Consider the following 25,827-nt stretch of genomic DNA (forward strand, 5'->3'; position numbering starts at 1 on the left):
CTCCATTGGTTATACTTGTGAAAAATAGCTGATTATGGAATAAGAACTCAAAGAAAGAAAGAGTTTCCTTGAATAAAAACCAAAATGAACACAGTAAAGATAGGAACATCCATCTCTACTGGAATGTCCCAACGGTTTATGAAATAAAACATAAAAGCCTTTGGAGACTCATGCTGCTGAGGCTGGCTTCCCTGTCCTGGAAATGCTTGCTTTGGGCCCTGCTGGCTGAGGACAATGTGCAGAAACACATGGCTTCAATCTGCCAAAGCAGATTAGTTATGTCTGAAGCAACACCCCATTCATAAAGGGCTTTGCAAGACTAGTGGCCCACTCTTTTCAAGAGGCCCTATTCTGGAAGCTGGCACACTCACAGTACAGTAATGTAGCTGTTCCTCTGCCCTCTCAAAGCTTCAATGCATTACAAACAGCTTGTTGACTAATCCCCCTGAAATGTGCAGCATTTAGCTACAACAGCCACTAGAGCTGGGAGTTGTTAAAGGTAGCTGGGGGACAAAGACATGATTAGGTGATTTCAAAGTACAAGATCCTTATGAGTCTGTTTATTGTGAGAAGACATTCTGGAAACCCGAAGTTCTTTGGTTTCCTCTTACTGCTGATATGAATACATATGATAATTGGAGTCAATAGGAAATGGGAGGTTAAAATCCCCCCCATGTGGGCCTTGAAAAAGAATCTTATTTTTAGCTTAATTTTTTTCTCAAAGTACAGTTTGAAACTTTGCATATCAATATTAATTAATCACACCCTGATGGTTTATGCTTATTTTCCAGACAGTAAAACAATAGAGGATATATGTCTTTCCCCAAGGAATTGATGATTCAATTAGAACACATAGGTACTAGATATTCCAACCTATTGTCAGAAGATGGCCATACTTTTAAAAAAATTATAGAAACACAAAATCTTAGATTTGGAAAGTCATTCAGTGATTAATTAATCCCATTTTATTAGATGAAGAAAATAATAATGCATTGGCAACATTCAGTTTAAAAATGTGCTCAAGAATGTTTCCTTGTTGGGCCCTCAAACTATCCTGGAGGTTATTTTATAGGTTTTGTGGATGAGGAAACTAAGGTGAAGAAACAAGAAATTATTTATTCAAAGTCATATGAATAACAAACACAAAGGATGCAAAATAGGCAGAAATGCTTTTTTAGATAAAACAGTGTACTTAAGTAATTTGTAAAACAGCTTCCTATGTATAAGAGATTTTCTTTTGGGGCTTAACCCTGCCTACCAGAAAATGGGATGACAAGGTGGGTATGTTCTTCTATGCCAGGAAAAAAAAGAGCACTTATAAGAACAGCTATCTCTTGCCCTTATAATATCTCAAGTCACCTCAGGGCTTCAGCTGGCATGGAGAGAAATGTATATTTCTCATGACCTTGTTCTTGACATGAAAAAAGTTAACAACAATCTTTTTCCCCCAATGCTGCTCCATAGTATTCAGCCAAAATCATAAAAATGTATTTACACTGAAATTTCCAATGAAAGATACCACAGGACTCTTCTTATTCCCCTTATTAATGAAAAGCTCAGTTATAATCCCTCCTCTCCTCTCCTCTTCTTTCCTTCCTTCCTTCCTTCCTTCCTTCCTCCTTCCTTCCTTCCTTCCTTCCTTCCTTCCTTCCTTCCTTCCTTCCTCCTTCCTTCCTTCCTTCCTTCCTTCCTTCCTTCCTTCCTTCCTTCCTTCCTTCCTTCCTTCCTTCCTTCCTTCCTTCCTTCCTTCCTTCCTTCCTTCCTTCCTTCCTTCCCTCCTTCCCTCCCTTCCTTCCTTCCTTCCTTCCTTCCCTCCCTCTCTCCCTCCCTCCCTCCTTGCCTCCTTCCCTCCCTCTCTCCTTCCTTCCTTTCTTCCCTCCTTTCTCCCCTCCTTCCTTCCTTCCTTCCTTCCTTCCTTCCTTCCTTCCTTCCTTCCTTCCTTCCTTCCTTCCTTCCTTCCTTCCTTCCTTCCTTCCTTCCTTCCTTCCTTCCTTCCTTCCTTCCTTCCCTCCCTCCCTCCCTCCCTCCCTTTAGGACTGAGTCTATCTTGCCTAGAAGAGAAGTATAAATGTCACTACCAGGCCTGATATCAATTGATGGGCATGGAAACTTTGCCTCCTCTGTCTTCAGTCTGGGCTAGGTTTGCCCCACCAAACTGGCTTGGTGACTTTCCACTCCTGGGAGCTACACCCATTACCTTTTGCTCTACTACAGCTTGGAACTCCTGAACTCAATTGATCCACTAGCCTCTGCCTTCCTAGTCACAGAAATTAGAAGCATATGCCATCACACCTGGTTTATAACTATTTGTATGTTGCTGTTGTTGTTACTGTTTAGCTATGTCTGGTTCTTCCTCACACCATTTGGGGTTTTTATGGCAAAGATACTGGAGTAGTTTGCCATTTCCTCCTTCAGCTCATTTTACTGGGTGAAGTGAATTTGCCCAGGGTCACACAACTAGTAAGTGTCTGAAGCCAAAGTTGAACTCTGGTCTTTCCGACTGCAGAGCCCCATTCACTGCACTACCTAGCTGCCACTAATTTTTATATATATATATATATATATATATATATATATATATATATATAGCCCCAAAATGAATAGTATGGTCTTTACTTGCAGTACAAATTAGAGCTTGTCCTGGGTAAAAAAAATCTTTTGAGGGTTTAAAAAAATGTAATCATAGAATATCAGGGCTAGAAGGGCTTTTCTTAGAGATCATTTTTGTCCAATATACTCAATGTATCTTGGAAGGTAAGTGATTTTCTTAGGATTTCAACAAGAATTGATAACAAAGCTGAGACTGTGACCCATGACTCTTGACTTTCTCTTTTTTAGGTCTTCAGGAGACATGGTAAATTGGACAAGATGTTGCATATTTGTTTGCTGGTCCTAGAGATCAGAAAGAATATATGTTTTTTTCATGGAACAAATTCATAGCACTTAAAATTCTGGTCATCTATTTTAAAATACTGTGATATATTAGATAATATATTTGTTTAATTTAACCAAACCACTTGCACATAAAAATGAAAGTTTCACTTTCTTGCAAAGTGATAGGTTGCTTTTGTCACAGATACTTCATGTTTCAAGTTAATCCTTGATATTTTGTAAATTAGCTTCTTTGTGAACAAAGTTGAAGCTCAGGTTGGCTTCCTCTTTGTAAAAGAATGCTCCTTACCACTTAGATTATTGCATAGTCAAGGAATGCAAGATGATTTTTAACATTAGAATTAGTGTGGAAAATCTGGTGAAAAATGTGAATGATGTGCACAGATTGAGAAAATATTTTTGTATTCTCTGTAACTATTGAACCCTTCTTTCAGCATAAAAAATGGAAAGCTGATTATATATATAATATCAAATTCTGTTTATAAAACTACACAGCATTCTTTCGGATTTCCAAAGGAATCATTAAAGCAATATCAAAAAATATCTGAAAAAAATCTACTTTTGAGGGATATCTAAAAATATTAGTTGAATTTCTAGTGTGAGGAGGAGACCAAAACCTGCCCAAGTTGTTAAGTCCTTTCATTAAAAATGGAGAAAGTCTATTGTTTTGTTTCTAGTTTTTTTTTCCTCTTCTTTTATCCTTGTTTGCACACTTTTTTTGGAAGTCCTTTTATATTCACCTTATTTTATTTCCCACATCATTAGAGGACTCAAAATACTATTTGTGGAGGCAGCGGTAAGGCGAATTTTAAAAAATCTGCATATCTTACTGACATTTACTAGCTGTATGACCTTGGGCAAGTCACTTAAACCTGTCTGCCTCAGTTTCCTCATCTGTAAAATGAGCTGGAGAAGGAAATGGCAAACCACTTAAGTGTGTCTGCCAAGAAAACCCCAAATGGGGTCACAAAGAGTTATGACTGAAACTAATAATTTTACAATGAAACAAACCTTCACATTGTTACTTCCTCAAATAACTTTGGGGCATAAAAATCATCTTCAATTTAATTTTTATAATCTCATTAACTTTGGGCTAACAGGCTTTCCACAAGAAAAGTCTTGCTTTGGGACTCTCATTTTTAAGTGAAAGCATGGATTTACTACATCTGTTATTTGGGAGCACAGGCTTGCTTAAATTTCACTAAACTACAGCCACCTACAGATGGCTCAAACATACCCTGGGTCTACAGATAAACTAGCGGCTGTTTGTTATGCTGAAATAAATCAAGCTGGGGAAAGCAAGAACAAGAAGGACTGGCTAAATAAATGGCTATCAAATTTCAGCATGGGCCACAGTGGCCAAAACCAAGTACGTTGGCAGTGTCCACGCATCCAAGTTCATGATTGCCGGCTGTTTAATCCTTGGTTGGTTAGTCATATTTTAAGAGATGTTAGGAAAAATGTATTATTTAATGCATGGAGAATCTCTGAAAACATAGTTTAAGGAAAACCCTTTTATTTCAATGCTAGTATATACCACGTCTGTAATGAAGTCAGCAAAATTGCTGAACCTGCTGAATAACAGAGGAATATTGAAGGAAAGGGCTCCATATATCTGTCATGTAACATACTCAATAAACTCCACGATTAGTCATATGAGATTGCCTTATCAATTCTTGTTTAAAAAATCCCTAAACTAAAGGATGTAACAAATCAAATGTCAAGACTGTCACATAGCTAGCATTTAATAGCATGTATCCATATAAAAGTACTTTTGCAAAGCACTTCATAAAAATCTGTCTTTGGGAAGTAGATGCTTTTATTATCTCTATTTTTACAGATTAGGAAACAGAGGTAGTTAGGTTGAATGATTTGCCCAGGGTTATACAGCTGTTAAATGTCTAAGGCTGTATTTGATTAAGGTTTTCCTAAATCAGGTTCAGCATTCTATTCACTGTACCACTTCACTGCCTTATGACATATAGTTGGATGGGCAATCCACTGAGTTAGACTATCAGTTTATAGATCAAAAATTGGCACTGCGGATAGACAAAGGATTAGGCCCAAAACTGAACAGGAGGAAAAGAAAGGGCTGGATAGCATCTGTGAAATTATGCAGTGACTTTAAGAATCCCAAGCTGTTCTCCAATACAAAAGGATATCTTTTTAATACAAATGTTCTCTTAGTGATGCTGAATGATTATGAATCTTAGAATATCATAATTTCCAAGAAATCAAAATTATGGGCAGTTCCAGAATCAGTGGAGAGGTGTATGGTGAGAACAATAGGCTGCATGTCAAGTGCAGGGACTGTTTGAGTTTTTAACTTTTATCTCCCCCATATCTCATACTGTACAGTAACAGGCACAGAGTAGGTGCTAACAAAATGCTTATTGAATTCCAGAATTAAATTAGAATAGCTTTTAGAACATATCTAACAAGGAACTGTTATGTTCATGAAGAGTGCAAGGGACTTTTGGGGGGAGAGAGGGATCTGACTTTGTGATTTCTTCAGGGTGGGGAAATTCCTAAGGTGTGAACTCATTTCACTGATGGAGAATGGGAACTCTCTGCACTTTTTACTCTCTCTTTTTATAATTAAAGCTTTTTATTTGCAAAACATATGCATGAGTAATTTTTCAACATTGACCTTGAGAAACTTTCTGTTCCAAATTTTTTCCGCCTTCCCCTCCCCCCCTCCCCTAGATGGCAGGTAGTCTAATACATGTTAAATATGTTAAGATATGTTAAATTCAATATATGTGTACATATTTAAAGTTATCTTGCTACACAAGAAAAATTGGATCTAGAAAGAAAAAACTAGAGAAGGAAAACAAAATGCAAGCAAACATCAACAGAAAGTGACTACACCTAATACTCTTAAAGAGTTTCCTGGGATTTCTGGGGATTGTCCATATTCTAGGCAGGGATTACTGACCATAAATCTGGCTCTCTAGTCACTATGCTGTGCCGTATAAAGGAGATCATTCAGGAAATGTAAGCACAGAAAAGGAGCTGTGCTGGTCATGTAGTGAGAGTAAGGATTAACAGGTGTTCTCTACTGTTCAAGTTCTGCACTGATTTAAAAATAAAATTTATATAAAATAAAAATTTAAAATAAAATCATAGTTTAAAATGCTCTTGGGGAAGTCAGTCCAAGAAGGATGTGAATTTAAAGACCACTGCTACAAATGCAAATGATCCCACTGGGGAAAAAGTAAAAATTTTCTAAAAAAAAAACAAAATAAAACAAAAACCGAAAAAAGCCCAAGGTGGATGCATAGAGAAATCCCTTGACCCACCTGGATTTCTATGAAGATATTTATGGAAGATAAGTGCTTGGGGTAAGATACCCGAAAATTAACACAATCTAAGACTGACAAAGTCATGTAAGAATAGTTTAGAGCTCAGTTAAATAGTTAGGGATGGCAAGGGCCATGCAGATGTTTTTAGGTGTTTTGGGAACAAGGTGATCAGTAGGGGAAAAGGCTACTGCACAGGGTGATTAAAATGATATAATAGATTCTCTGCCAAGGAGAAGAATTTTTGGACTAGGAAGCCTAAAATAAAAATGGCTAACAGAGAAAAATCTAGATAATTTCAACTAATTCAACTAAGATGAAGTACTTCCTAAGATGCTAGATATAATATATAAAATAATATATATAAATATATAAATAATATAAAATATAGAAAAAATCAGATGTAGAACCCCAAACTTTCACAACTTGTGTGAAGGTGAAGTGTCAAATGGATTCCTGACTTAACCATAAAAGGTCACATGATAGACAAATTAGAAAAAATGGGACAAAAATTATCTATCAGATATATAGATGGGAGAAAAGTTTGTGATCAAACCTGGAACAAAGAAGATCACAGAAAATAAAATGGATGATTTTAATGACATAAAATTAAAAAGGTTTCATACAAATCTAATAATATGAAGATTAAAAGGAAAACAATTGGGAGAATTCCTTTGCAGTATGTTTCTCTAATAAAGATCTAATTTTCCCCTTACATGTGTGTATATATATATATATATATATATATATATATATATGTGTGTGTGTGTGTGTGTGTGTGTGTGTGTGTGTGGATGTATTGTGTGGATGTATATATAGAAGTAATTCAAATTTATAGTAATAATAACCATTCCCCAATAGATAAATGTTTGAAGGATATGAACAAGTAGTTCTTAAAGAAATTAACCTGAGTTATTCATATCCATGTAAAAATGCTTCAGAACACTAATGATAAGGGCAAATTAAGGCAATTGTGAGATTCCAACTAATACCTATTAGTTTGGCAAAGATGATGAAAATGGAAAATGATAAATAGTGGAGGGGATGTAGGAAAACAGATACACTGATAACACTATTGGGAGACCTGTTAATGAGTAAAACCATTTGGGAGAGCAATTTGGAACTATACACATAAGATTGGGGAATAGTTGAAAAAATTGTGGTTTATGAAGGAAATGGAATACTATTGTTCCATAAGAAATGAAAATCATTTCAATATGACTTAGAAAAACTTTTATGAATGAGTGAAGTGAATAGAATAAAAAAAACAATTTATACTTTAAAATATTATAAAAATGAATAGTTCTAAGGATTTACATAAACTGATGAAAAATGAGATGAATAGAGAAAAGAGAATAATTTATACAGTAATAACACTGTAAAGACAAACAATTTTGAAAGCTGTAAAATTAATGGAATGACTATCCATGATTTTACTAAACATGCTATCTATCTCCTGACAAAGAAAGTGATGGACTTAGAATGCAGAGTAAGACACATTTTTTTAAGCACAATCTGGGAATTTATTTAACTTGACTATGCATAATTGTTTTGGTGAATTTGTTTTTCTCTTTTATTTTTCTCACTGGGATAAGGGAAAGGGGAAAGAGAGATTTCTCTTAATTGAAAAAGAAAAAAATATAAAAGAAAGACTACATTTATTCTGATAGACCTAGAGCAATGGTTCTCAAAGTGAAGTCTGAGGTCTTTTGGAAATGTCTAAGACCCATTTCATGGAGTCTATAAGGTCAAAACTATTAAAACTATTCTTTCTTTCTTTTTTTTTAAAGCTTTTTATTTTCAAAATATATGCATCGTTTTCAATATTCACACCTTTGCAAAACCTTGTGTTCCAATTTTTTTCCTTTCCTTCTCCCCATACTTTCCTCTAGATGTCAAGTAATCCAATATATGTTAAGCATGTTTAATTATTTTATACATATTTCTACAGTTATTATGCTGCACAAGAAAAATCAGATCAAAAAAGAAAAAATGAGAAAGAAAACAAAATGTAAGCAAACAACAATAAAATGGTGAAAATTATATGTTGTGATCCACACTCAGTCCCCACAGCCCTCTCTCTGGGTGCAGATGGCTCTCTACATCACAAGATCATTGGAACTGGCCTGAATCACATCGTTATTGAAAAGAGCCAAGTCTATCAGAATTGATCATCATATACTTTTGTTGTTGCTGTGTTTAATGTTCTTTTGGTTCTACTCCCTTCACTTAGCATCAGTTCATGTAAGTCTCTTCAGCCCTCTCTGAAACCATCCTGTTGATTGTTTCTTATAGAACAATAATATTCCATAACATTCATACACCATAACTTATTCAGCCACTTTCCAATTGATGGGCACTCAGTTTCCAGTTTCTTGTCACTACCAAAAGGGCTGCCACAAACATTTTTGCACGTTTTTCCCTTTTTAAAAAATGATCTATTTGGATTATGGGCCCAGTAAGAGAAACTGCTGGATCAAAGGATATGCACAGTTTGATAAGTTTTTGGGCATAATTCCAAATTGCTTTCCAGAATGGTTAGATTCGTTCACAATCCCACCAACAATGTATTAGTGTCCCAGTTTTCCCACATCCTCTCCAATATTCATCATTATCTTTTCCTGTCATCTTACTCAATCTGAGACATGTGTAGTATCTCAGAGTTGTCTTAATATTTATTTCTCTGATTAATAGTGATTTAGAGCATTTTTTATATGACTAGAAATGGTTTTAATTTCCCCATCTGAAAATTGTTCATATCGTTTGATCATTTATTAATTGGAGAATACTTGTGTTGTTATAAATTTGAGTCAATTCTGTATATATTTTAGAAATTAGGCCTTTATTGGAACCCGTGGATGTAAAATTCCCTCCCCCCAATTTAGTGCTTCCCTTCTAATCTTATCTGCATTGTTTTTGCAAAACAATTTTTATAATAATGCTAAGATAGCATTTGCCAATTAAAGTTCTCTTTCCCTTTTCAACAACACATATGTGTGTTGCTGAATTTTCTTTACATACTACAATCAAACCAACATATTACAACAAATTGAATGTAGAAGCAAATATGAGGATCTTGACATTCTTTTTAAAAAAAGATAAACATTAAAGACATTTGCAAAACTACATAAAACAGTTATTTTCACTATTTTTTTTGTTTTAGAAAATACAGGGTTATTTTGGATAAAACATGTTAATAAATAACAGCATATAGTTAACATGAAATGGGTTGACTATTATTTTAAAATGAGTTAGACATTTTAAAATTTATCAGCTTTAATGTCTAAAATGACAAGCTAGATGGCTCAGTGAATACAGTACTGCTCTGGAGTCACAAAAACCTGAGTTAAAATCTGGCCTTAGACACATACTAGCTGCATGACCCTGGGCTAGTCACATAACCAGTTTGCCTCTGGATAAGGAAATGATAAACTATTATAAGATCTTTGCTAAGAAAAACCCCATGCACAATATCAGCATGATATAACTGAACAACAACCACAAGTATCAATAGATACAGCTTAAATAAACAAAAGCAATTTGGAGTCCTCAATAATTTTTAAGAGCAGAAAGGGTCTTAAAACCAAAAATTTTGAGACCCACTGGTTTAGGAGATTGAACTGTAAGCAATAAGTGGAGATTATAGAGAGGCTGGTTTATACTCCATGGAAATAACTTTGGAATCATTAGAATTCTACAAAAGTGGAAATGGTTATTCAGATTGGTAGTGAAGTTCCCAGAACATCTTGAAGAAGACTGTTTAATCCTTCATGCAGCTGAACTTCATTGTATAGTACAATGATTTTTCCTTGAAAATGAGAAATTGGAAAGCTGGGGAATTCATTAGGCCTTCCTCCCCAGTTCTAGCATATATAAGAAAATCTTTTTGTTGTTTTTTTCTTGGAGTGAGAAGGGTCTTGTTGGGGAAAGGAAGGAGAAACATTTTCAACAATTCCCCTCTTCCCCTCCCTCCAACAACTGGAAGAGATTTTTTGTTGTTGACTTTTTTCAGTCATGTCTGACTCTTTAAGACTTTGGGGTTTTCTTGGCAAAGATACTGGGTTGTTTTTCTATTTCCACTTCCTTTTCCAACTCATTTTAGAGATGAAAAAACTGACCTGAGGCAAACAGGGTTAAGTGACTTGCCAAGGGTGATACGGATAATTCCTCCTGACTCCAGGTCTGGCACTGGCATTGTGTCATCTAGCTGCCCTCGAAGGGACTTTAAAGCTTATCTAATCCATCTTGTAATTTAGCAGCTGAAAAAACAAAAACAAAAACAAAACCAGAAGCCCAATGAAGTTAAGTGATCGAAATCACAAAGCTAATTAAGAAGAGAATTGAGATAAAAGAGCCTTCTCCCAGTCTTTCAACTAAACTCATTCTTCCCACCTTTCCAAAATCCTCTAAATTTTCCTCTAAATCAGAAACAACAAACATGTGGCCCACCACACTCCAAGGGCAGGTGAACCAAATGAAAAAAGGAATTGGAAAATATTTAATGAAATATATAAAAACACAATAAAACAGATAATATGTGACTTTTTAAATTCAATATGTGCCTTGCAGTGATCCTTCTGTGTGGTTTAATAGCTCCTGTTTCTATTTGACTTCAACATCATTGCTCTAAATGAACATATTTTCTCAATTCAATTTGTTATAAAATAGATGTGTTCCTATGGGGGTTGGAGTGGGTGGATATTTTCTTGGAGAGTAAAAGAATAAAGCAAACATCTAAAAAAAAAAATTAAAGGAATAAGAGCTATAATAGCTCTTATTTATATAGTGTTTTAGAGTTTGCAAAATACTCTATATTTATCACATATTTATTATTTATATCTACATCTCTTTGATCCTTACAATAATCCTGTGAGGTAGGTATTATTATTATCCCCATTTGATAGATGAGGAAACTGAGGGGCAGAGAAGTTAGAGTAGTTCTTCAGCATTACCTAGATAGTTAAGTAAGTTGGGGTCAGGAATGAAATTTGTGTCTTCTAACATTAAACCCATTTTTAAAAATCCACCTTTCAATTATTAAATAGCACTTACAACAGGAAATATGACTATTTCAATAAGATGGTAATATTTTTTAAAATGACAAAGTCTAGAGAGAAGATGGAATAGTTGAATTATTCCGTCTAAAGTCCTTGATTTACTTTTCAGCAAATCACTTTTTTTTCTTTGAGACCTAGTTTCTTTATTTGTAAAATGGACATAATAAAACTTACTCTACCAACTTCAATGGAAGGATGGAGGAAGGCAGGAAAAGAGGGAAGGAGGAAAGGAAGAAAAGAAGGAATGATAAGAAGGAAGGAGAACGGGAGGAAGGAAAGGAAGGAAGAAGAAATGGCAGGAGAGAGGAAGAAAAGAAGGAAGAGAAGAAGGAAAGGGAGGAAGGAAAAGAAAGGAAGAAAGGGAAGAAAGGAAAGAAGGAGGAAAGGAGGGAAAGAAGGAGAGAAGAATAAAAGAAGGAAAGAAGGAAAGGAGGAAGGAAGAAAGGAAGAAAGAAAAACAAGGAAGAAAGGAGATGAAAATTTGTTAAGCATTTGCTTTGTACTGGACACTGCTAAATAAACACTTTATAGTTATTACTTCATTTGATTCTCACAATAACCCTGGGAGGTAGGTGCTTTTATCATTCCTATTTTACCATTGAAAAAACTAAGTGATTTACCAAGGATCATTCAGTTTATAGTAAGGGTCCAAGGACTGATTTGAACCCAAGGCTTTCTGGAGTTACCTCTAGGAATAGGACTGTTAGAAGAAAACTACTTTGTAGAGATTATAGCATTATGCAAATGTTGATAATACAATAATTAAACTGGAAATAAAAAGTCAAAGTGCATTCCTTTGTGATTAGATTCACATTTGTAATTGGATATTTTGTCAATTTTCATTTTGCACAAAATATATAATAAAGTTTTAACTTAAATCGTGTTAAAGCTCACAAACACCACTGCCAGAGATAACCACTAATTAAGATCAGAGTTGAGATAATAAATTCACTATTATCTACTCCAATGGTCTGACATATGGAATAAAGTTATACAGTTATACTGACAAATAGTAAAAATCCACCATTGTTCAAAAAGGCAGGTAGGTAGAAGGAAGAGCTAGTGAAGCTAGTGAAGTGGATAGAGTATCTGCCTGAGTCCTGAGGACCTGAGTTCAAATATGGTCACAGAAAATTACTATTTTGTGTGACCCTGGCTATGCCATTTAACTCTGTCTCAGTTTCACCATTTATAAAATGAACTGAGGAAGAAAACAGCAAACCATTCCAGTATCTTTGCCAAGAAATGGGATCACAAAGAGTCAGGTATGATTGAAATGATTGAACAATAACCACAACCACTATATCAAAGTAATAAAAATTGTATAAAGGTTAAACATTTAAAAATTTGAATTTATCCTAACCCCAACTCCAGCTTGGGATTTTTGCACCCTGGACCATTCTGGACTCTGAAAAATGAGCTTTCCCTTTATCTTGACAGAAGCCAGTCTATTGCTTCACAGCAGCTATACTTTCCTGCTTTCCAGGTCTTCATTTATATTTTGTCTTCCTCCATTAAAATGTAAATTCCTTGAGAGTGGCAGTATGTATATATGTATATACACACATACATTCCACACATAAATATATATGGAAAATATGATTAAACTGAGCTTCACTAATGATTAATTTAAATGGATGAAATTCGAATCTGCCTCAAATATATGTGCTTTAATTAGTCTTTTAAAAACATCATATTTATACACTAAATATTTTCAATAATTTTCTTATTTTTCTTATTTAACTGATAAAATTATTTAATTAGCAAATAGCATTTTTATCTGTGGTTTTGCCAATCAATCCTCTAATCTTTCTTTTATTTGGCCTATGGCTTTTTAACAAAGGCTTAATTCACTGGAGTACCTCGTTGCTCATTGATATCAGAAATTAAAGGGTCATTTCCCTAATTTGTAATTTCCATGAATGGATTTCCACATATTGTGTCTTTTTCAAATAATTTACAGTATATAGAATAAATGACTGTGTGGCCTCTTGAAGAGAACAATTTTACTCCCTAAAGAAAGGCTTAAGTGAAAGCTTGATATTTCAGCTTTTTCCTAAGTTTTTCTGTAATATCTAGATTATTGATATTACTTTGTGTTTGAATTTCCTTTGTTTTACTCACTCTCCATTACTTACTAGTTATAGAAATGCTTCGTTCATTCTTGACAGAAAAATGGGGGTGGTAATCTGATTTAAAAAAAAAAAGCTGTGTATTATAAAGGCAAACATTACCACCAGTGTCACGTTACAGAAATCTTTGTAACACATGTTATTTACTTATTCATATGTCACTACTTCAAAACTGCCAGCAAAGCCTATCATGACAATATGTCTTCATTTCATTCAGTACTTATCATCTGGTACATAATCTTAACTAGTTTTCTATGTTAGAAGTTATACTAAAATGATTTTTATCAAAGAAACATGACAGTCCTTTGTGGATAATCAGATGATTGAAGGATGTGACTGTAGAGCAGACATGTCAAACTCCCTGTGCAAAATTCCAAGACCCTATCCAGATCAAAATGTAATTGGCAAATGTTTAACAAAATACATAAAAGTACTATAGAACATGGATAATGTTAATTTGTGGTTTTCTAAGGTATTCTAGGCAGCTCTATGGCACAGAGCATTAGCCCTGGAGTCAGGAAGTTAAGTCTTGAAGAGGATGGGCTGTGGCTGTTCCTTGTCTGAAGATCTATTTTTAAACCTATGTCACCTATAGTTCTGGATAATGTGGAAAAAAAATTGTGGAAAGGCTGCATTTTTAGCAATAATCAGGAAACAAAGCTTCTGAAGTATAGTACTTCTACATGTCTACCAAAGTAACTGGAAAATTGTCTATATCCAATGATAAAAGTTTTAAAAACTCTAGTTTCAAGCATATGGAATAATTATTCTCACAAATAATTGGCACAAAAGCAGAGTTTTTGCCACTCCTTTCCTTTTAGTTTAAAATTCTTTTGCTCAGACTTCTAAGACTTGGGGCAAATACACATTTACCAGGCCTCATTAAGTGTACCCCAATTTCAGGCATAGAAACCCTCATTCCTGTATTTCAAGTCATATCCCAGAAATTCAAACCCTATTCTCAGATACCATTTTCTTAATTAGCTGATCTAACCCAAATTTTCTTTTTTTTTCAGAAGCTCATGCTTTCACTCAGCACTAGTAATGAAAACACTGTCTCTAGTCCTATATCTTCAAATTCTTGCCCAGTACTTTATAATTTTTAGAAACTCTCAATTTCTTCTGGAATTAAAATTTATTCCCATATAAGTAGATAGTGTAAAACTTCAGGAAAGTCCTGATAATATCTGCATTCCTGTCTCAAGAAAATAGCAGGCCTTTCTATTGCTAATGTCACAACCAACAGAAACCTGATTTGGGACTCCTTCAGAGGGTGTCACTAACTACTAATATTCAATCACTTTTTCCTTTAACTTTTTTTTTGGGGGGGTGCAGAGAGAGATCAAATCTTATTTCATCCAGGCTTGAAGGGAAGAACTAATACTGATCACTATAAAAGCTTTAACCTGCTCTGTTTTTCCAAACTGGATAGGGTTGCCACTTCTCAGGCAGCCAGGTACCCTGGTCCTGGAGGCTCACCTCATTCACACCACACTTAATAGGGACACTCACTTGTTTTAACTCTGCTGCAATTTAGAACTGTGCAAGTGCAAGTAACCCACCAGCCTCAGTTACTGTTCAGTAGTTCCTGACTCTTTGTGAACTCATTTGGGGTTTTCATGGCTGAAATACTGGAGAGGTTTGCCATTTCCTTCTCCAGCTCATTTTATGGAGGAGAAACTGAAGCAAATAGGGTTAAACAACTTGCCCAGATTCACATATTTATACTGCATCATTACATTACATCCTATAGTCTCTTTCAGTCTTTTTTTTCCTTTTGTAAAATCTTTTTTACCTTTATCAAAGTGTGCATACCCTTTCATCCAGCAGTGCTACTACTGGGCTTATATCCCAAAAAATACTAAAGAGGGGAAAGGGACCTGTATGTGCCAAAATGTTTGTGGCAGCTCTTTTTGTAGTGGCTAGAAGCTGGAAAATGAATGGATGCCCATCAATTGGAGAATGGTTGGGTAAATTATGGTATATGAATGTTATGGAATATTATTGTTCTGTAAGAAATGACCAGCAGGAGGAATACAGAGAGGCTTGGAGAGACTTACATCAACTGATGCTGAGTGAAATGAGCAGAATTAGGAGATCATTATACACTTCAACAACAATACTGTATGAGGATGTATTCTGATGGAAGTGTATATCTTCAACATAGAGAAGAGCTAATCCAATTCCAATTGATCAATGATGGACAGAATCAGCTACACCCAGAGAAGGAACCCTGGGAAATGAGTGTAAACTGTGAGCATTTTGTTTGTTTTTCTTCCCAGATTATTTTTACCTTCCGAATACAATTAATTCTTCCTTTGCAACAACAACAACAACAAAATTTGGTTCTGCACATATTTATTGTACCTAGGATATACCATAAGATATTTAATATGTATGGGAATGCCTGCCATCTAGGGGAGGGGGTGGAGGAAAGGAGGGGAAAAATTCAGAACAGAAGGGAGTGCAAGGGATAATGTTGTAAAAAAAAAATTACCTATGCATATGTAATGTCAAAAAATTGTTATAATTGTAAAAATTAATAAAATATAATAAATTAAAAAAGATTTGATAATAAAAAATCTTTTTTACATTAAAAAAATGGAACACTTTGTTCTTTTCCAAAATCTAAATAGTTAAGGGATATTTCCCCCTTTTTCTCTAGGATGGAGACCAATTTAAATTCATAATGGAAAGACAAATACTCTACTTTGTTGGTCAGAGCAAAATTCTACCGTCTCTTAATTCTTGTGATAAGTGAGATGCTCAGTCCTCAGTTCTCAGCTGATTTTGTTGCTTGGTTCTCACAACAAAATGCTGGGGCAGGGGTGGGAAGGATGCTCACTGGAAATGCCTATTTGCTTTGCTGGGGAAATCAATCTTCTTGAATTCCTGAGTCAATTCATTTTTCTCTCAGAGGTGCTTAGGAATAGATGTGTGTAGTGGCTAACCTGTGTGGCTGTAGCCTATTTTGGGGGTGGGGACCATGGGAAAACTCAACAGATGTGATTTAAAGAAACCTCCTGGGAACAGATTAGTTTCAACAGTTTCATCAGTTACTCCCACACTAGTTTATATTGTGTAGGATGTTAGAACAACCAAATCATGAATCCTGCTCAAGAGAAACACACAAACTCTTTCAAATCACAATGATGACCAAAAAATGAAATCAAAGGCAAATACTGGTAAACTGCTTCTGTCTTTCAGCCTTGCTCATTATTTCCCTGAACTCACTCTATCTTCTCTCACCCAGTAACATACTCACCCTTCCAACACACATTCCTTGTCTTCAAGCCAACTCCTGACCAACATTTTATTCTTTTTGCGTCAAGATGACCCATCTTGACATACACCAACAACTGGTCTACTTCCTACTACCCCCAAATAACCTCACAGAAACATAATCCCTCTTCATATCTCCAGCTGTTCCCAAAGCAATAAAAACTGTGGAGGAAACTTTTCCACATGGAGAAGTGAGATGACTACTTGTTGAGGAGAAATTCCTGTTCATTCAGGGGATTGATCACATGGTTTTTGAGACAATTTTGAGATGTTGTGACCTACTTGGCTCGTTGCTTCTCATCCCTACAGTGACTCAATTTCTTTATAGGGTTTAATTTTAAGATTACACAATCTGTCAATAAGTGTTTATTACTATGTTGGCTGTTTTTCAGATAGTACTTAGTACAGTGAAGGATGCAAAAGAAGCAAAACATATGATTCCCCATCTTGAAATGGGAACAACTTACTTTAAGAGACAAGACTTTTAGTAGCAAATAACATCTATATAAATATAGATATATGCATACACATACACTATGTACATAGACCTAAGTATGGTACAGACTATATATAGTTCACTATGCATTATACAGACATTTAGTGTGAGGACCTTTGTAACTTTTTCATAGTAATAATAATCAACCATTTGTTAAGCATCTCCTATGGGTCAGGCAATGGGTAACATTAAATCCTACAATTTAGAAAGAAATGAACCATTCCAAATTGAATCGAGAATCATTTTAAGATACAGACATAATCAGATTCTATCTACTGTGGCTACAGTCACAAGGCAAAGGGCAGTACTTATATAACCAATCAGGGAAGAAGACTGGCAAAGAACAGTTTATATCGGTCTCATCAAGCTATCTGATGAAGCTGGGGCTCATCACCCTTCAGAATGAAGAACATGAGACATCAGTGCCTCCTAGTGGCAGTGAGATGACCCTCATTGTAATTGAGCTAGGCTGAGGAAGTTGGGAGAAGCTTCCTAACAAGAACTTTGCACAAGGGGAATGGATCACCTCAGAAGTTAGTGAGCTCCCCTTCTTGAAGGAATTAGAATGGCAACATATTATAGAAGGGAGGATTTCCTGTCGGGCAGGAGTTCTTAATTTTTTCTGTATCAAGTCCCCTTTTGGTAGTATTGCCAGGTCTGTGAATACTTTCTGAGAATCATGTTTTTAAATGCATAAAATAAAATTCATAGGGTTCAAAAGAAACCAATTATACTGAAAAATGTAATTTCCTCCCCCCTCCATTCAAGTTCATGAATTTCCTGAAATTTGTCCTTGTGGTCCATGTACCCCAGGTTCTACAGAGGTCACTTTATAGGCTCTGAAATGTTATGATTCTGGATCTAAAACTCTAGTGGATCTTACCTAGTTAAAATACAAACCTAGAAACAAACTGTAAGTCGTGTTGTCTAAGACCATCCTTATTATCAAGATGATGGGGACTTTTAAAAATACAACTTTCTAAGCCCATCTATGAAGTCATAGTAGTGTTGGGCTCTGTCTCTGGGGAGTGATAAATCCTGAATCCTTGAAACATCCATGTACATGTAATAGATGTGTACTAAGATTTATCCTCTATAGCAATTCTTAACCTAGGATTGGTGAAGCTTTTTGTTTTTAAATATACCAGTAAACTATATTTCTGTGTAAGGGTTAAGGACTCCTGGTCTAGAGAACTGTCATAGAAAGATTTTTAAACAGGCACACAACAACAACAATAATGAGGGCTATAATTAAAATTGTAAAAGAAAGCCCCATTACCTTCTAGATCAATCAGTCAATACCGACTCTGTGCTGTGTACCCATTATGTTAATAATAAAAAATTTAAAATTAAAATTAAAAGAATTTAAAAGGAAATGGGTGGGATAGGGTGGGGAAGATTTTTTCACTGTGCCTTTCTAAAAACAACTTTTATTTTTCCAACTTTTTCTGCATCCTTTTTTCAACTTGATAATTAACAATTATTACTCTCTTTCCCTTACCAAGACCAGTTTAAGGACTCGAGGATCAATAACCTGGGTTACAAAATAATCAATTGGCTCAAATTACATAATTAGATAATTTAAGCTGCATTATATATTAAGCTGCTCCTGAGTATTTCCCTGGGGCCAGTTGGGGGTCTAAGTCCAGGGAGAAGTCACTAAGAAGCAAGAATAAACATCTTTTTTTTTTTTTTACCTTCTTCCTAGGGAGAGCCCTTTTTCATCCTACTATGTAAAGCATGTCTTGTTATGTTAAGAGAGAGGCAGGGAAGAAAATGTTGGATTGATGCCATCTCTTTGTTTTCCTAGTTGAGAGGAGCTTGAATAAATAAATAATTTATTCGTTGTAGAGCACAGGACTTTGCTTTGAATTTTGCTTGGCGTATAATTATATATAGTGCTATTATTACATATCAACTTTCAAAATAATTTTTAAATCTGCACAGCATCTTTCTTTTAAAGAAGATATACTTCAATATAACTCTATTTTTTATAAGCAGAAAATTGTGAGTAAATTATATTTTTGCAAAATAGGTTAATTTTAAATGTACCAGGAAGCTGGCTATTTAAAAATATTTTGCTGAAAAGCTTTTTATAAAACAAATTCTTTTTTTATTATTGTTATTTAAATATACATTAAATATACATGGGGAAGCTAGGTGGCACTGGTGATAGAGCACCAGCCCTGAAGTCTGGAGGACCTGAGTTCAACTTCCTAGTTGTGTGACCCTGGGCAAGTCACTTAACCCCAATTGTCTCAGCAATATGTGTGTGTGTGTGTGTGTGTGTGTGTGTGTGTGTGTGTATGTGTGTGTATACACATTTTCATATATCAAGTTTTTTAATGTGAAGTTTATATGTATGTTACACATTAAATCTGATAAGGTCAAGAAATATAGTAATATTAACTCCATTTTTACACATGACAAAATTGTCTTTAAGAAAAGTCACAGAGTGAGTTGAGGCAGAGCTGAGGTTGGAACACATCTTTCAAAGTTCACTGGAATGGTGGATAAGCTTACACCGAAAATTAGTCTGCTTGGCAGTGTTAGCTATACATAATGTGTTCATATATTTAGTGTAGTTTTTAGAACCATCAAAGATTTATTTAGAAAAAGTCACCCAGTCCATAAAATAATGAATAACATACAATTAGTTGATTATCAGTCTGTCTCCATAGAATGCATATAAAATAACTGGTGTCCACTTATAATTTTAGGCCTTTCTAATGATAAATTTTTTTGGTACCAGAGCTCATTGGGGATATTTGAATAAAAATGAGTTTGAAAGGACAAAACAGCAAAAACACTGACAACAAAGACTGGCTATGAAACATTCATTCACAAATTCCAAACAATGTTATTTATTTTATTTTAATGTATTATTATTTTACTGAATTAGAAAAGATAACAATAAACTTCATTTGGAAGATCAAAAAGTCAAGAATATCAAAGGAACTAATTAAAAATGTAAAGGAAGGAGGTTTAGCACTATCAAGTTCTACATACAGAAAAATCTTCAGTAGGCCAATCGTGATACCTGATTTGGATTTACTTCTAGTCATTTTGACGGACACCTTGAGGCACGTAACCAAATATTAGAAAATTATTTCCCTGCTCTGGCAAAATAACAAAGACATTTATAAATTATCACAACAAAATTAAAAAAAAAACCTCCTACATTTCTTAATGAAAAATGGATGAGCTGAATCAGTGTTTCAAGATACTGGCTTTTTCTGTGAAGCATCTTACAAAATGAGCTAATGAAGTGAATTTTATCTCTCCATTATAAAACACTTATTGAAAGCAAATGATCTCACCTGTTTCACTAAATAAGTTCACTTGTAATACTGTCAGATTCAGAACAACACTAATCTGAAGAGATAAGATTAAAAAAAAAAGACCATCCTTGTGTTATTTGGCATTATTAATAGCAGGCACTATGAAAATTGCTCAAAAAAGTGTTTCACCATGGCAGAATTTGAGACAGGATAGACAACTAGCTTTAATGATAAAAAAAGAGCATTCTGAAATGTAAAACAAAAGTTAGGTAACTGGAGGCAAGACAAACCTTTCTTTTCCTGGGAATAGGTTCATCAAAGAGAAGGTTGCTTGCTTCTGTTTCATCAATGCCATCATCTGGCTGAGTGGGTGTTCGGAAAGGCTTGAAGCTATCGGCTGACAGAGGTGGAGACGGGGTGGACGGGTTGGATTGATCGCTGGGGGCACTCCAGCTCCAGTACCCACTACTGCTTGTACTTGAAGGCACAAATCCCCCTTCTTTCCAAGATCCGCTGAGGCCCTCTGTTTATACACAAACATATCAATGAATAAATAAATATTTCTTTACACTGAGGTCCAACAAGTGTCATTTAGAAATGAGAATTTTTACTCTGGGAACCCTGGCTCCGATTGTGCTAAATGATTTGCATGAAGTGGTAATGAATAAAGTTGCAGAACTATTTACACATCTCCATCTCAAACATGCCGGGGGTAGGACTCAAGAGTTTATCTTCTCTTTGTTATTTTAAATAAATGTTCATTTTACTTTGTCTAGGATTAACCAGCTAATGAAAAGCTGTGGAATTTGGCTAGATAACAGAGCAAGGCTCTTAGATCTGACTTCTCATATAAAGTAAAATACTAAACTTAAAGGGAGCAAGATGCAGTGGTTAGAGCACTTCAAGTTCTGATTCTAGGTATATAATAATGTCTAAACCTCAGTTTGCTTTCTTCATCTGTAAAATGGGGATGATGTTAATTACACTATATTCTCTCTTCTCATAGGGTTCAACATTTGGATTTAATTCAACAAACATTTATTAAGAACCTCACATGTATAAGGAGCTAGCTGGATGTTAGTTATATAAAGACAAAAATTAAATAGTCCCTGCCCTCGAATCTTCGATTAGGTATTTGATAAGACAATGAGTGGGCTGCTAGGTGGCGCCATAGTGCACGGAATGCCGAATTTGAAATCTGAAAGACTCATTCTTGAATTCAAAGGTGACCTCAGACACTAGCTGGTGATCTTGATAAGTCACTTAACTGTGACTCAGTTTTCTCTTCTGTCAAATGGGCTGGAGAAGGAAAAGACAAACTACTACGGTATACTTTCCAAGAAAATCCCAAATGGGTCATGGTGAGTTGGACATGGCTAAAAACAACTGAGTAAAAAGACACAATGCACAGTGGATAATCAGAAAGACCAAAGTTTGACACCTGCCTATGCTTCTCTAAACCTCAGTTCCTTCATCTGTCAAATGGGGATAACAGTTATGAGGATAAAATGAGAAAGTGTGTAAAGTACTTTTAAAATCTGTAAGCATCCTATACATGCTGGCTATTCTTTTTACATTTAATAGTCTACGAGCAAATTTACATTTATTAGTTTATAGATGGGAACACTGAGGTTCAGAGATAAATGCAATTTTTCCAAAAAATAGCAGATGTGGCATCTGAATGTTGGTCCTATATTTCTGATTTCCCCTAATGATGGGGCATGAATGAGAAATAGACAGGAAGGGCAAGTGTGATAGGTTGCAATCTGTATTGCTGAAGAGAATTCCTATATCACTGAGATGACAGATCCATTTTGTCATTCTTCCTTCGTCAGGATCAACAAAATTGGTATATCAGGGGACTGAGGCAGATATAGTTGCCTGGATTTAGAAAGCATCGGATAAGGTTTATGGATTAATATTCTGTTAGAATGTTGAAATACTGGAAGCTTAAAGGCAATTTCATAGAATCACACAGATCAGGAAGGGACTTCAGTGGCCGTCAAAGTATAACATAAAGTGAACTGTTAACAATGAGTTATATTTACTAATTTAGGGAAAGATGATCTGGCTGGTATGTCTACAATGTTGCTCAGTATCAATGACTTAGTTTTCATTAATATGTACATGTATTTGCTTAATTTATTTTTTATTTCCCTGTACTAAATAACCTGGTTAATGATTTAAAGGTATTTTTAACAGAGGGGGGAAATCCAGTAATTCATCATATCATAATATCAACAATATCATATAGATTAATATTCTTAGTTTTAATTGCTTACATGCTTGGCTCTGTATTGTTTTAACCATTTTATAAATGAATTGAATAAAGGAAGAGATCATATATTTCTCAAATTTGCAGATGCATAAAGCTGGGAGGGGTTGCTAAAGCTCCCTAGATTAGTCAGGATTCAAAGGATTTCAACAAACTTAAATAAATGGTCAAATCTAAGAAGCTGATATTTATAGGAATAAATGTAAAGCCTTATATTTGGATTTAAAAAAATCAGTTTTACAAACTACAAGACAGAGGAGGTATAGTTAGAAAGAAAATTGTCTGAAATAAATCTGAGAATTTTAGTGGACAGCAAACACAAATCGTTTAATAGTATGATATGGCAGTGAAGGCAATCTTAGGTTGCATAGCAAAAATTAGGACAACGTCTAGCATTAGGGCAGTTCCACTGTGTTCTGCCCTGATAAGACCACATCTGGAGTATTACACTCCATTCAAGGCACCACAATTTGGGGAAAAAACATAGGACCACTGCTCTGGAGCTAAAGGAGACTTCAGACACCACAAATATAAGTCCAAGAGTGCCCAGAGGAAGCCAAACAAGTTGATAAAGGTTCAACTTTATACCTATAAGGATCAGTTACAAGAATTTGGGGTGTTTAGCCTGGTGAAGAGTAGACATATAGAGGAGGAAATGACAGCTATATTCAAGAATATGAAGGGCTATCATGTACAAGAGGGAAGAAAGTTGTAGGAGCAATGGGTAAAAACTGCAAAGAGACAAATTAGGGTTAATGTATGTATACATTTGATAACAATAAAAGCTACTACAGTGTGAAGAGGGACTTCTTTGAATCATTAGCTTTCTTCAAAGTTCATCTTAGTCACCACCTCCTATGGCAATTCATTTTGGCCTGATTTCCTCCAATCACAGAATTCTCCATCTCCTAAATTATCTGGAATGTATTTTCCTTGAAAATAGAGACTATTTTCCATTTTCTCTTTGTATCCTATATGTAGGAATGCCTTGACCACTGCTGTTGTTGGATTGTTTCAGGATCTTATTCTACATGATCCTATTTTTTTTTTTTTTTTTGGGGGGGGGGAAAGATACTGGTTTGCCACTTCCTTCTCTAGCTCATTTTACAGATGAGAATACTGAGGTAAACAGGGCTAAGTGACTTGTTCAGGGTCACACAATTAGTAAGTGTCTGAGACCAGATTTGAACTTATGAAGATGAGTCATTCTGAATCCAGGGCTCTATCCACTGCACTACCTATGTTGGCCTGGACTCAAACATAATTATTAATTAATGTTTAATGAATTAGCAAATTAATGTTTGCTGCCATTGTTGTTTGGGCAAAAACATCTTTCTAGGTACACAGGAGAGGAGAGTATAGTCCAGGCACTTAAACCATATGAAATCCTTTCCCATTTCTGAGATTTGGTTACTCTGTCATCTTTATAAGATAAATCTAATACATGGTATATTCTCAAAACAAAAACTATTAGTTTTTAGATAATTTTATTCATGAAAGCATGAATAATTTTGAGAGGCAATTTTCATTACATTGTTAGTCAAGTCACATAAAGCCAATGATTTATAATCCACCCATTATTGTTACATGGACTATATTTCAGTTAGAAACTAATTCATTTTTGTATTTTAATTTATTTAATAGTTTTCCCAGTTATATTCAAAACAAAATATTTTAAATTTGTTTTTAAGATTTTTGAATTCTATTTTCTCTTCCTTATCCCTACCCACCATTAAGAAACCACATGTGAAGTTATGTAAAACATTTCCATAACAGTCAAATTGTGAAAGAAAACACAGATCTCCCACACTAATGAAAATAAAAACACTTAAGAAAAATTAAGTTAAAAATAAAGAGAGTGAGTGAGAGTGAGTGAGAGCGAGAGTAATAGAGGATGCTTTGATCTACATTCAAATCCTTCTCTGGGTATAAATAGGATTTTTCATCATAAATCCTTCAGAGTAGGTGTGGATGATTGTAACTGAAAATAGCAATCATTTATAGTTGGTCATCCCAGAACATTGCTATTACTTTGCACACAATATATTTCACTTTGTTCATGGAGGAGTTTCCAGGTTTTTGTTTTTTTTTTTTTTTTTTTCCTGAGAGCATCCTGCTCATCATTTTCCAGAGAACAATAATATTGCATCAGAGAAACTTGCTTTGAATTTTTTTTACAATTACTATTGCTAATTGTATTTACCCCCCACTTATTCTTTCTCCTTTCACCCTGTCCATTCTCAGAAGTGTTTTGCTACTGACTACTCCCTCCCTCAATAAGCCCCCTCTTTTTTTTTTTTTATTATAGCCTTTTATTTACAAGATACATGCATGGGTAATTTTTCAGCATTGACAGTTGCAAAACCTTTTGTTCAAACCTTTCCCCTCCTCCCCCTCCTACTCCCTCCCCCAGATGGCAGGTTGACCAATACATGTTAAATATGTTAAAGTATAAATTAAATACAATATATGTATACATGTCCATACAGTTATTTTGCTGTACAAAAAGAATCAAGCCCCCCTTTTTATCACCTTCCTCTTTTCCTATATCTCATTTCCCTCCTATTTTCCTGCAAATAAGACAGATTTCTATACCTTTATTGATTGTGTAAGAAATAGAATTCATTCAAAAGATCAAGCTAATGAACTGTTTTTTTCTGATAAAATAGTGGACTTACAGTATTTTAGTGGTAGCCTTTTCTTTTCTAAAAAAGGAACAAATAAAGTATTTGCTAAAGATTTTGATGGTTTTTATATTCTGAACCTTTCACCTTTTCAAAGGACAAATTCTGACTAAATGAGACAGATCACAATTCATTAAATGAATTCATGAAAATAGGTTATCACCAATACTGAAGCAAATCTTTTACTATTGGAAGAAATACCTTCATTTAGTATAAAAATGCTTTAACTTCCTCTTACAGATTAAATCGGAGAATCAGGAAAATTATTAAATCAGCAGGTTTTTCTTGCCTAATTGAACATCAAATTACTTTCTTTATAATTGTATGAACAAACATTTGTTCTAAGGAAGCAAATAACATTCAGCTTTAAGAAAAATGCCTATTGTAATTCTACTCTTTTAGCATCAAAGAAATATTAGACTGTTC

General features: G+C 34.7%; 1 protein-coding gene across 1 annotated transcript in view; it reads right to left on the reverse strand.

Moving 5' to 3' along the window:
- Positions 1–25,827, reverse strand: part of ZNF704 (zinc finger protein 704) — a 306,810-nt gene that overhangs the window by 30,003 nt on the left and 250,980 nt on the right. Inside the window, exon 4 of the mRNA XM_074278958.1 lies at positions 20,733–20,965. Within this exon, the coding sequence (XP_074135059.1) occupies positions 20,733–20,965 (233 nt within the window). The remainder of the gene's footprint in view (positions 1–20,732; positions 20,966–25,827) is intronic.

Source organism: Sminthopsis crassicaudata, chromosome 1 (genome assembly GCF_048593235.1).
Source record: "Sminthopsis crassicaudata isolate SCR6 chromosome 1, ASM4859323v1, whole genome shotgun sequence".
Lineage (NCBI taxonomy): Eukaryota > Metazoa > Chordata > Mammalia > Dasyuromorphia > Dasyuridae > Sminthopsis > Sminthopsis crassicaudata.